Source organism: Hakea prostrata, chromosome 2, assembly GCF_041222555.1.
Source record: "Hakea prostrata isolate BN-2017 chromosome 2, UWA_Hpros_2, whole genome shotgun sequence".
NCBI lineage: Eukaryota > Viridiplantae > Streptophyta > Magnoliopsida > Proteales > Proteaceae > Hakea > Hakea prostrata.
The window spans coordinates 66,805,376-66,818,294 of NC_142601.1; the positions used below are offsets into that span (position 1 = coordinate 66,805,376).

At 38.6% G+C, this 12,919-nt stretch overlaps 2 protein-coding genes across 2 annotated transcripts; one reads left to right on the plus strand and one right to left on the minus strand.

Moving 5' to 3' along the window:
• The first annotated feature begins 159 nt into the window (after positions 1-159).
• LOC149025826 (uncharacterized) lies at positions 160-3,581 on the plus strand. The gene is made up of 3 exons (XM_089146030.1): positions 160-286; positions 2,450-2,631; positions 2,776-3,581. Exons 2-3 carry the CDS (start codon positions 2,461-2,463, stop codon positions 2,845-2,847), a joined length of 243 nt encoding a protein of 80 aa, XP_089002156.1. The 5' UTR covers positions 160-286; positions 2,450-2,460; the 3' UTR covers positions 2,848-3,581.
• A 294-nt stretch (positions 3,582-3,875) lies between these two features.
• On the minus strand, positions 3,876-12,460 carry LOC149025827 (Noc2p family). Its single transcript, XM_089146031.1, has 11 exons — positions 12,312-12,460; positions 12,065-12,225; positions 8,774-8,842; positions 8,123-8,686; positions 6,775-7,077; positions 5,981-6,310; positions 5,689-5,895; positions 5,502-5,588; positions 4,931-5,025; positions 4,720-4,851; positions 3,876-4,631 (listed from the first exon to the last, which is right to left on the minus strand). Exons 1-11 carry the CDS (start codon positions 12,328-12,330, stop codon positions 4,346-4,348), a joined length of 2,253 nt encoding a protein of 750 aa, XP_089002157.1. The 5' UTR covers positions 12,331-12,460; the 3' UTR covers positions 3,876-4,345.
• Between the last annotated feature and the right edge of the window lie 459 nt (positions 12,461-12,919).

Here is a 12,919-nt window from a genome sequence, read left to right on the forward strand (position 1 = left end):
TGTATCACAATCAAACCGACCGGTAGCATTCAGACTATCTGGACCGGACCGGCCGGGTACTGCCTTCTAATCTAAACCCTAAAAACTAACTCAAAACAAATTCATATGGAATTCATCAAATCGGTTTTTCTTAATTTCCCGGCTCGGCCTCCGTTTTGAGTTTTGACACCCACTAAACTCCTGACCCGATGAGGATCTGAATATAACCAAACGATAACCCTCTCTCTCTTCCTCAGGCAAACGCGTTTGCAGCGGTAACTGTGACTCGCTCTGAACAACGTCTCTGGTATGTACCCCGCTCCGAACCTATGATTTTTCGTTCTTCTTGGTTATTTATTTGATTTCTGAATCAGATTGATATAGAAGCCAAAGGATCCTTTGTTCCGTTTCTGTATTTGATTGGCGTTTACGATCGTCTCCAGATGACCAATTTTCTAGTATGATGCACTTCTCTTCTTGCGGATGTTCCAAAACTTGCAATAGGCTTTTCCATTTTTTTTATTTTCTTTTTTTCTGTTAAGAAGATATATGAAGCAATTGAAGATATCTCACTGGCTTTTAAAATTTCTGCCATGGACTTCAGTAATTTGGTTTAGTGATAGTTTTTTTTTTTATCGATTGGTTGTTGGCTTTAAGTAATGTCCCCCCATCCCCCTTCCTTTTTTGCATGTAGGCTTTAATTTCTTTGATTTTTAGTAGATTGATCCACATAACTAAATAGAATGGGAATCTGATTTCTTAATCTTTATCATAAGGCGACCACAATCAAGTTTTGCAGGGTTTTTCATCTTAGTTGTCTTAAATTTTGAGAGTTTAGGTTATTGTCTTTCTCGATGCTAATCCCTTCAGTGATTCGCTTCACGCTTCAGTTCTCTGTGGTAATGTAGCATTTCTACCACTTAGTTAAAAACTAAGTCTAGTGCCATAAGTGAGTTGAACCATCAGCAAGTTGTAAAGTTTTATGGCTGATTCAACCACATTAAGTGTTTCCAAGTTTCGACCTTGTTTTCACCTTAGGCTTTGGAAATTTAGGATCTAAATGTCTGGTAATGTAGCCTGAAAGTCCATGAGAATTGATGACAATGTAGCAAGACCTTAACCACATCAGGTTCTCAGTGCCATTCAATTTAATGGAGCTTACAGGAATGAAAGCAAGTCTTGTTGATTGACTCCTTGATCAGTGGATACAGTGGAAATCTTGTAAGACCATGGATTGGTCAAGGAATCCTTCGTTTGATCTCTCTTCCCCACTCTCCTGTTTCGGATACCCCAAGGAACAAGACTATTATTGTCTCCTAGGGTCTTAGCTCTTTTTTTTTCTCCCAACTATAGATTGTAATCTCTCCCCCTCCCTCTCTCTTTCCCCTTCCCTCATGCATTCTCACTCCCCCTTTTGGGGCTTTGGTTAATGATTATTTCATTCATCCAAAAAAAGGTGAACAAAAAGAGGAAAAGGTCAAAGTGCCGCTTGAAAGAAATGGAAGGTAGAAGGTAGCTGTGGTGGCTGGTGAAGGTGATGACAGTGTGGCTTTCAAAGGAGACTGCAGCACATTGGTCAATTTAGTACAGTAAGCAGTAATGATGAACAGTGATGAACATGATGTAGGATTCTAGAGAGGAGTAAGCTGTGATATCTATGTTGATTTTGGAATAATGGCTTATGTCATTACAGTTATAGCACATATTTTATTTCTAAATGGCTACAGAATTCCATAATAGGTAAGATGATTGAAATAGCCGTTGGACAAAAGTAACCTTAAACATATTACAACAACTTGTTAATGCTTTTTACTTTTATTCATGTTCTATTGGTACATCAAAGAAATAGAAAAAGAGCCTTCTAGTGCACGAGACTCCCTATTGCTGTAGATCATACATCAAACTATTACACTTCTTTTGTAGTTGCTGACCTCAAGTTTGTTTTTGATGTAGTACCCTCAATTCCGAAGGGTGGTCCTTTCTTTTCTTGCTTGCTGAATCTGATTATTGTAAAGTCCCTTAACTGTTTTCACTTTAAGTTCACTTAACAATGGGAAACCCCACTTTCATGAGGAAGAGAATAATCAATTACCGAGTAGAATAAATGGATGAAGAGGAACGCGAGAAGTGTAGGGTTTTTTGATAGCACTAAGCCTCCATAGAATAGCTGTCTACGTCACCTTTTGTAACTACCATTATGATTCTGTGTTCTCTATCTTGCCCTTAATATGTTGCCTCAGGGCCACTCGTGTGTGTATGTATAAATAGGAGAATCACATTCTATCATTTTCTTTTTCATGAATGACGAATTTGTTATGATTTTATGTTTGCTATCATGGTTGGCCTTTTTTATTGGTTACATCGTTTCCTGTCTCATGTGATAATGAAATTTTAATTTTAACCTTGTTTTAGATATATTTGGGCCACAATTTATCAGTTCAGGTGGCAACTTTTTTCTTGCATTCTGTAGGTCTAAGAGAGATGGGTCGAAAACAAGGTGGTTTATATATAAACCCAAAGAAATTTGGAACCCTTAGTAAACCTTGCATGAAGGAGATGGTAACATTCCTCAACTGTTTGGCGCTGAACCAAAACAATGACACTAAATGTGTTCGGCAGAAGGAACTTCTAAATGTCTGTATGGATGCTCAGGTGTTAATCTTACTACGCTCAAGGAAACTTTCTGCTTTTGGAATATGAAAAATAATCATTTAGGCCAACTATGACTTGTAATTTATTTATCACATTCTATGGAGTAAATTAATCCAAATCTTCCGCCATTCTTGACAATTGCAGGCTGGGCAAAGCAGAAAGCCTTGGGGAAGCATCAATTATCACCTTCAAAGGCTTTGTAGAGGACGGAAATAGTTTGGATTCTGTACCAGGCAAAACTTAGTAGTGGTTAGCTCTTTAATTTTTTTTTTTTTTGGAAGGGTTTTTGTGGCTGCAGAACCTCAGTTTTGAACTTAGGCATACTGAAATTTGTTTAAATTTATCACATTTTTCTTGCCGTAACGGGCAATTTTATAATCTGTGATGGCTTCTGGGGTCGCACAGGCGGCAAACGATCTGCATGTAAGGGGTCCTTAGTTCAAAAAAAGGCATTATAATGTGTGAATTCCCCTGATTTTTGCCCCCTCTTGGGTAGCAATTAAGCTTATAAATTTCTTTCAATCGAGACTGTTAGATTGAAGTTGATGATTCAAGTGGTAGTAATCTCTGGGGACTGATGTTCAGTGTGACTCGTGAAAACATTTCTTCCCCTCTACTGGTACTTTTTATTTTTTTTCCTTTTCAGTTCTGTAATCTTTGGCAAGAAACTTTTTGTTGGTTTCAGTGACCGTTGAAGCCCCTAGAAAAGGTAATGTAGTACACTATTTTTCTGCTTCATATGGTGAAACTTATTTCCTAGCAATCTGAAATCACATCTACAGTCTAAACCAAACTGGATAGCCTTGCTTTTGCCTGCTTTGCTTCTAATGTGCTTACCCATATGGGCACATTCAACTACAGGGATAGTGGTGTATGGTAGTCAACTTGAAGTTGATATCATTCATCATCTGCAGCCAGTCCAAATATGTTTAGGCAGCCGGTATTTGATGCAGGCTATGTCGAAATGATCTGAAAATCAGACATCTTTTCAAAGAGAGAAATTTTCCCTGGACAGATAGAGATACTAATCTCTTGTACGGTTGTACCAATTGATGTTTAATGCATGAAGTTCAGTTCAACGCTAAGGTACAAGAGATTAGTATCTCTTCCCTCTGTCAAAGATAAAATCAAGGAAGTTTGTGCATCTTCGGCCATTGCTCCTGAGGTTGGAAAAGGGTCCAAGAAGCTATACTAACAGGGATTGGCGAGAGATCCATCAAAACTTTTTGCTTTCAACAATTTCAAAAGCATCCCGGCTATCTCAGCTCATGGAAAATGGTCAAGGAGATCAAGGATATCACACATGACAGACAGAATTGTTCCACTGTAAATTATTCCACAGATTACATGACAAAATTGCTCATGAGAATCGAGTATTTCATGGTTCCCACAATCAATCAACCTGATGGAATAGTTCAGCTTTTCTTCCACAGCCCTATTCCTCCTCGTCAAATTACGTTAGGAACTTCCATTGCATCCACCACAATTTATATTCCTTCATAGTGGAGGATGGGTCCAAAATCTCCACCAGTCAAAACACTTGTGATGCACGTCAGCGAGGAAGTAGTGGCCATTAGAACCGCAGGTTTCCAAGTGTATCCTGGACACGCTGATTTTTATCACATTTTCTTAACTGCATTTATGCTCAAATGATTCAGAACCATTCCTCTGAAATTTCGCTTATGGTTTCCCCTAAATGCTAGTTAGCCACCTGCTACTTTGCCTGTTTAGTTCCCTTTCTCCTCTTTGGCTTCTTCTTGCCATGCCTGTATCCCTTACTTTTCCGCAGACCCTTAAATGACTTCTGTTCCTGTGTTCCAGGTTTTGAAGACACCAACCTGGAGTTATCCTCTTCCTCTGCAGAAGCAGTATCACTCATCGAATCTTCGTCCGAACTTAATACCAAATCCCCCACAACATCCTCATCTAAAGCTACCTCTTCTTTCTGTTTCACTTGTCTCTTCCTTTTCTTAGAATTCACCTGCTTTGTGTTTTCAATCCTGCATTAAAGGAACATTTCAGTCCAGACAATTTTTAAAAAAGAATGACGTGCATAAAATGGCATAAGTCAACATAATTGGATCATACTTGGTATTGCTTCCAGGTAACCAGGATGAGCCAAATGCTGCAGCACCTTCTTCTTCATTCTTAACATCGTCCTCATCATCAGATTCTGATTTCTTACGGCCAAAGACAGATGACTGTGCTCCAACTATAACACTGAAATTAAGAATAAATTTATTCAGTGGAATTCTCTTAACTAAAGATTTTCGACATAGCAAAACAAATGGGTCCAAACCTTGATTCAACCAACGAATTGTTTCTCTGTTGGGCTCTTTGTTGCAGAGCTATTACGTATCGTGACAGAGGGCTGGCTCCTGCTTCTTTCTCAGCCTAGCATGAAAGCAAATATTTGATAATTTCCCAATGGGGCCAAAAGCAAGAAAAACAACTAAAGATGAGTAAAAGTAAAGGATGTCCACTGACGATTGATCCACCAAATTAACTCTGTGCTCACAATGCGAGCACATGGATCACTAAATTCCAAACCTGCAATCCTCAATTTGCATGCTCAGTTGTTATGAATACCACCTGACCTAAGTTAAAACATCTAAAAAAGAAAAATTGTTTGGATTACCCCAAGTCCATGAGTGTTACAGTACCTGAGCTTTATGCTCCAACTCTTAACCACATCTATTTAACCAGAAGTACATTTTATAACTTCAAGAGGTCTATAATTTGTAATACTCTCCAATTTAATGGATCAAAACAACTTCATCTAAATAGCCAAATAGTGCAGAACATGAATGTTCTATTTCCTTGATCATACCTGTGCTACCAGAAAGGTAAGTGAACATGGTAATACAAACCTCAAGGAATGATGCCGTAGCAGGATCATTTGGTAAAAATGAAGCAGTCATACGTCTTGAATTTGTGTATTCAGCATTGGCCTCAATCTGTAGTATTGAAAGCAAGGGAAGGGAGCAAATTGTTGAAGATAAAAGCATGTTAGATAAATATTAAACAACATAGGACACATTAAGCACAGGCACACACCTGACAAATAAGCTCTCTCATTTCTCGCCGAAACCTCTCAATTTTGGTGGTTTTGCAAAAACTTCGCAGTCGTACAGTAGGAATAAATGCCAACTCAAACAAAGCAATGGAGTAGCTCCATTGAGCTAGATGTTCGGCAAGTTCTTCAATAACAGAAAACACACATGCCTCTTGAAACGCACGTGTCTTCAATACAGGCTTCTGGACCTGGAAAAAGGAGTTTTACAAGGATTCTGTAACAAAGCTTCTAAAATGCTACAGGTTCATGCACAACCATTAGAATCAACTTTACCTTCACAAGGGTATGTAGGTCAACAGCTTTGCCAAAACCTCCAGTGGGGCGGCTATTCAGTTCTTTCATCTCCAGCATATCCAGGAGAAGGAAGGAAAGAGGGACAAACATACCAGTAGAAGCAGCAATCCGGTTCAGCATTCTGGCACATCTCAACCTGAGTGGAAAGTAACGTGCAGTTGGAACCATACGAGCCACCCCAGAAATTATTTGGGTCAGAGGGTATGCAAGTGGTTGAAAATCAGGTTCAGTACTATAGGCACATATAGCACCAGTCCAAAGCTCAAGGCAACCCATGAACTTCCACCCGTATACCTTCTTATATGATTCCTAACAAACCAAAAACATTTACAAAATGAAACTAGGTAAACATTATTTCCCACATTACCAATAAAAGCCCCAGTCCTAGCTGGATAAAATAAGTGACAAGTTGCATTCCTACAAGTCAACTGATCAGAAAGCCTCCATCTTTCAACGTTCATTCATTCTTAGGTGATTAATGTAATATGCTACTCTTTAAGTACCTTTGAGAAAATAGGAACACGACAAAAGCTTCAATTTTCTTGGATTTCAGGCAAAATACAAAAGACTTACAGAAAAAGTGATGAGTGACGTAAACGGAAAACATTTTATTTTTCTTTTTTGCAACTAAGGGGCATAAGAAACTAGTTTGTCATAATTGAAAGAATTCACAACAGTAAAAGTGAATAAATGTGGGAGAAGCATTCTTTTTCATATAACCCACCTAATCTTTACCAAATTTCCGTCTGTTCAATTAATTGAAAAAACCATACCTTGGTTTTCATATTAAGTGCCTCTCGCAAAACCATAGCCAGCTGTCGAATGAACACAAAGGCATGTTGGTATGCAGTTGGAAGGTCCACTCCACATAGTTCAATCACACAGTTCGCAAGAAATTGAAGATGCTGCAACTTTGTTGCATTTATAGACTGGCAGTTCAAAACATAGGCCTTGTATATTCCTTTGAAGCACTCATCCAAGCAATCAGCTCCTAGCCGAACGCATAAATCTCTTATAAACAGAAAAGAGACAACTGGAAGGGCACCACCCCCAGTACCCCAAAAGTGAAGAGTAACCTGAAGAAAGTAAATCATACAATACATCTGATAAATACTTATTCAGGAAAGATAACTAAGAACTAAAAATCACAGGGACAAAATAGTATGAGAACAAAATAATATTTGAGTGGTTCTATCCATCGCTCAAGAACACAGTCTCACCAGCCATCTTGCAGGGCCAAAAACAAGAGGTCGTGAGATTGGTCAGTTGGGATAATTTTTTCTCCCAACTTGGTGACTTATAAGGGTCTTTTGAGGCTATGACTTGCCATCCAGCCTTATTTTATGCCTTCTAACACAGTGGGGCTTAAATTGATGAAAAAACAACTGTAATATGAGTTCCCTTTCTACCCCAAGTATAAAGCCCCTGCACTAAGGAAATACACTTATAGACCTATTGTACAAATCATTTAATACTTATGAAGAATTAATGTGTTCAGAACTCATAAAGTTATAATATATTATACTACAAATGTTCATCGCCAATGTTCAAATTACAAAGTTCATAATACGATGGGCATAAAATTACAATAAAATTCCTAAATAAACCAAGATCTTGTGAAGATATTCAAGGGGTGAGATCTCACTGATGGATATATCCAAGATATGACAAAGATACCCGAGATATTATTGACCATATCCAAGAAAGACCAAGATATACACAACATAACTGATATTTATCAAGGTTGGTGAATTTTTTGTCTCATCTTGCTTGGCTGAAAAAACAAGAAATCCCAGTTTTATCTTGATTTTGACATCAAAACAGCCTTAATGGATTTAAATATCCAATCACATAAGCTGATCGTGCAGTTTATAGGACATCCAGCACAGACCCTGTAGTACCATGCATACAATTATATGGTAGTACTCTTTCTTTATTACCAAAGTTTGAACAACGAATGATGTGTAAGTTACCAAGTATGGTAATTTTATCTGCCATTAAGTTACATTAATGTAATTTGCACTTCATACACTCCCTTGTCCAAAACACTGCCACAAGTATATCTACAGAGCAAATAAAGATTCAGAAAGGTAGAAAAACAACAAGCAGATTTCCCCATACCTTAATGTACTTCCTTAAGAAGCTCGGAAAGGCCGCCAAAAATACAGCTGAGTATCTAAGACGCCTCAGGGTGAATGAAATCATTTCTGTGTCTGTCATTTGATTCAACACATGGAGGGAGTTTCCAAGATATGACTTCACTAAATTGCCATGATTTTTCCACTGTCGGGTGTTCTTCAAATTTATTACGGTTTCTTTTTTTCCTCCAGAAGCAGGAAATTTCAATAATCTGCGAATAATTGCATCCATCTCATTTAGAACAAACAACATGATTTTATTGAAGACACTGCTAGACAAGAGGCGAAATTTTGACGAAGGCTCCTCTCCCCCATCATCACCATGATGACAACAAGTCCTAAAAGCTCGCATAAGTGAACGGACAGCACCTAGTTTGCTATTTTCTTTGATTTCATTACACCAGGAATCAACCATTGCCATTGTAATTACATTCTTTGTTGGCTCCTGTACCATCCTTCTAACAACAGCCTGATTGTCTTTGTCATGCAAGTCAGTTTCATCATATTCTTGCATTTCTTCTTCATCTGCATCAGTTTCAGCATCTTGCTACAGAAACAGATCATCAATATCATTTTTTGAGTATCTGTAAAACGAATTAAAAGAAAATTATGAAATATTGCGTAGGGCACTCACATCAATGTCGTCATTGAATTCTAGAAGCTCCTTATCATGCTCCTTCAAAAACTCATAGAATTCTGGGTCCTGTGGAATAAATATTTAAGAGGACCCATCAATGAGACTGGCACCAAGACCAAGCATACATGCACATATAATGGCAAACAGGACCTGCTATACAGATCTAAATATGTATTAACTACAGTAGAAATGAAATCTCTGTAGAATGAAAAGAAGCTTGCCGTAAGTGAGGGGTTCATGATATCATCATGAAGGGACATTCAGCAACTGTTTTAGTTTAGATGAAGTTTAGCATTTTGACCCTTTGGATGTTTAAATTTAATCATATTTACCCAAAAGAAAAAAGATGTTTAAATTTAATCAAGTATTTAGGCATGTCAGACATTTGTTTTTACAGTCAGTCAGACTGCTTGTTCAGCAGAAACCAACAAGAAGTGGAAACCATCGGCTAGGCAGGTGTTAATAAATTGGGGAATCTTGGAATTATCGCCATGGACAAACTCAGGAATCTTTCTCCTCTTAGGTTGTAATTCCAAATGATTTTGTATTATTTGGGTGTTTTGTGTTGTCTTTGGGATATTTTTATCATTCTTTCTATTACTAATAAATTTCCATTATTTCTTATTGAAAAAAACAGGGGAAAAAGATTCAGTAATGAAGATAATCCTTGAAGCAACCTAACAAAATCAGGCAAAATTTTGGCAGTTTACTCCAACACATATTGTCACCATCATAATGAACTTAGTTACAAAAAATCAACCCGACGATGCAAAGCAATCCAACTACAGGATTGATGTACTGTGCACAAAAAACTACGAAGATTAACAATCTGAGTTTTGTTATAGACAAACCCTGCGCTTAGGGAGAAGGTATCCCTGGACTGCAGAATTGATCAATCCCCTTTAGGCTCTTGACGGCATACCCCGTCGTGCCATTTGAAAAACTGTTGTGGCATATCTAACAGTATGATATTTGGGAATTGGCCTGAATATCTGGAAGGGTATTTATGCACATAATTTCATTTGAAATTGAATCACATAGGCCTAGAACGTATTGGCAAACTTCCCTTGTATTTTCAAATGTCAATTAACTTTTACCATTGGATTATCAACTGTTTACTGTTTCGCTTGGACGTCCATTTTAGTTTTGGAACTTGACATGTAAATAGCAGGAGAAGTTAGGATACATACATCCAACAAATTCCAGCACCATGTGATCCACATGTGGTTGCTTTCAAGGGTGTCCAAAATGGATCTGCCATCTAAGAAAACTTCAAAATTAAACTTAATTCAGAAGCAATACACCCTTTATTTACAACATAGCCTCTCTGAAATCTAAGTTAAAGATTGCAAAATGGTGAGGTACTGGATACACTCAAAAAGGGTTTAAGTTATGTAATAGAAAAGAGGGTGCCTGAATGGGTCAGGTTGTAGAAGACCTAATGCATATTCAACAGATAATTTTAAAAAATAAAATAAAATAGAAGAAGCACTCATTGAAAATGAAGACAATGTAGCAAGTGCACTGTTAGATCTCCCAGTGGTTGGTGATGGCCATGCAAAACCAAAAGAAGCATCCTGAGGAATGGTTAACCCTAGAAGAAGTAGCACAGAGGTCTAAGCTTCCTAAAGAAATAAATGTTCAGGAAAATCATAGGCTCACAGAAAATTACATCAGATAAAAGAAATCATACTGAATCCAACTTTTCCAGAAAGATTTCAGGCACATATAACATATTAAAGATGATTTGGCCCCAGCCCCAGATTTACGCTTAATTTTAGTTTCAAGATACCAAAACATCCCAAAACTTAGCGGAAATTCAAAACCTATACTCAGAAACTCCCAGCTTCTCCATTCAAAATTCCAATAACAATGCATATCACAAAATCAAATTGACCAATTGATACAAACATTACCTTCTGAATGGGCAAATAACATACATATAAATCTTAAGCACTGGCACTCATATGGATTAAAATCCAGTGTTATTTCACGTATTCCTGTCGACACAGGTTCGACTCTAGCTCTTTTGATACTAAGTAACGATGTTGTTCCAGCCTTTGCTGCCGTCATGAAGGACGGCAGGAAGTCGATCATAATGGAATATTCACCCTCATTCCGCACGGGTGGTCGATTTTCATATCATGGAAGACCCCGTATGAACGAGGCAGTGTGCTAGTGCGGGTGAAAGCCTCTATGGGAGAGGAAGGAATCATTGAGGGCATTCCTGGTCAACCAGTGCATTCATGCAGCAAGATTCAGATTGAATGGACATAGAGGGAATGGAGTCGAGTTCAGTTTTCTGGGTGAAAGCCTTGAAAAAGGCTTCACATCATTTCGACTCATCCAATTCGAAATTGACTCAAGCTCGAATACCTTCCTCCCTCTCTGTGAGAGAGAATCCTCTCAGGGAATTCCCTCGGTAGGTACATCCATGGAATGATAGTTCGGCGAAATTCGCCGATCCATGTCGGTGGAGGGTGAACCGAAACCCACCACTGAAACGAACTTTCAATGTATCACCGGAACATCGCTGGAAAATCGACAATTTTCCAGCGATTCAGCGTAATTTGTGGGATTCTCCAAAACAGAGGTTGTTATCGCTTTCTCTCTTGATGCTTGATATGAAAATCCAACTCGAGCAATATGGGATCCCGTCTCCGTGCAGCTCATGCAATCTTTTGTGAGGAGGCATGCCAAGATCAGGACTGACAGACAAAGACGCCATCCTCTTCTCCACCTCGTGCACCTCAGTCAACTCAGACACCGTGAAAGGTTTAAACTCCTTAGGGTAGCGATAGATGATAGAGGCTGAATTCGAACTTACCTTCCGGTCTGAACTGGTATGCATAGACGAAATTCTGGATTTCTTCGAGGGATGAAGGTCAGGTCGAAACTCAGAATTCTTGTAGTTACCATGAATCCCAAATTCAACTCTCAACTCTCGTTCGCTCAACAGATCTCTGCGACTCTGCCACGCTCTCATCGCCCATATTCCGGCGAAAGTTCGCTGGGTTAGTTGGTTCGCTGGGTAGCGAACCGGCGATACCCAGCGAACTTTCGCACCTTGGGCACATCAATAGTTTGAAAGATCCTTATTTCATCATTCAATCTCAGCTTGCAACTTCCATATGAATCAATAAGACTACCCCTTTGATAATACATGAATTATCATCTACGATTCCAGATAATAGCTGATTGTGAGGGGAAAAGGTTACATATAGGTATCACCGTCTAAAATACATAGAAATTAAACAGAATTAATGCAGAAGAAGAGACAGATTCCACCTTTTCCTGGAGCCTCTGTAATTGCTCCATATGCTCCTTAGCCTTTTTCCCAGATCCAGAGGAAAGAACTTTTGCCTCATCCATCTCCTCATCTTCTTCTTCTTCCACTTCTTCTACTTCTTCTTCTTCTTCTTCCATCACTTCATCGTCGTCATTATTCCCTGTGTTCATCACAACAATCACACACTTTGAAAGGAACCCAAAATGAAAACTGAATAATAGATAAGGATTTTTACAAGAGACAAACCTGAACCTCGAGCACCCATGTTGAAGAAAATTTGCAGGGAGAGTGATCGGTGAAGGCACTGCTTGCTACGTAAAAGCGCTTTAGGGTTTAGGGTTTATTGTCAATTAGCAATTTAGCACTGAAACCCTCTTGCTTGCTTTGCTCCGTAACTCCGAAGCAAGGTTTAACGAATCCCGCGAAACGATACGATACCGTCTGATGCCTACCTAACTACTCTGGAATCTGGATACAACCGAAACGATATGTAACCATACGTCTCTTTATTGAATTGCATAAAAAAAATAACGATACGATACCAATACTCGATACGAATGCTTAAATCTCTTGATGGATAGGCTCATAGGCTCAATTAGTTAACCTAAAGTGCAGTTGGGCCCTTAGGAGTCAGGATGATTGGATCTTGTCAAGCCCAACCCAATCTCATTTTGGGCCAGTCCTGCCCAATTGGACCATAATAATCCAAAATAAATAAAAGAGATCTTTTCGCGTGGGTCCCCTTAATGTAATATGTTAGGTTTGGGTGCCAACCAGACTAACACCATTAGTTGTCATTAAGTGTATTCAAAATTCAAATCTAGAGGACCAAAATACCCCTATGGTAAATTAAA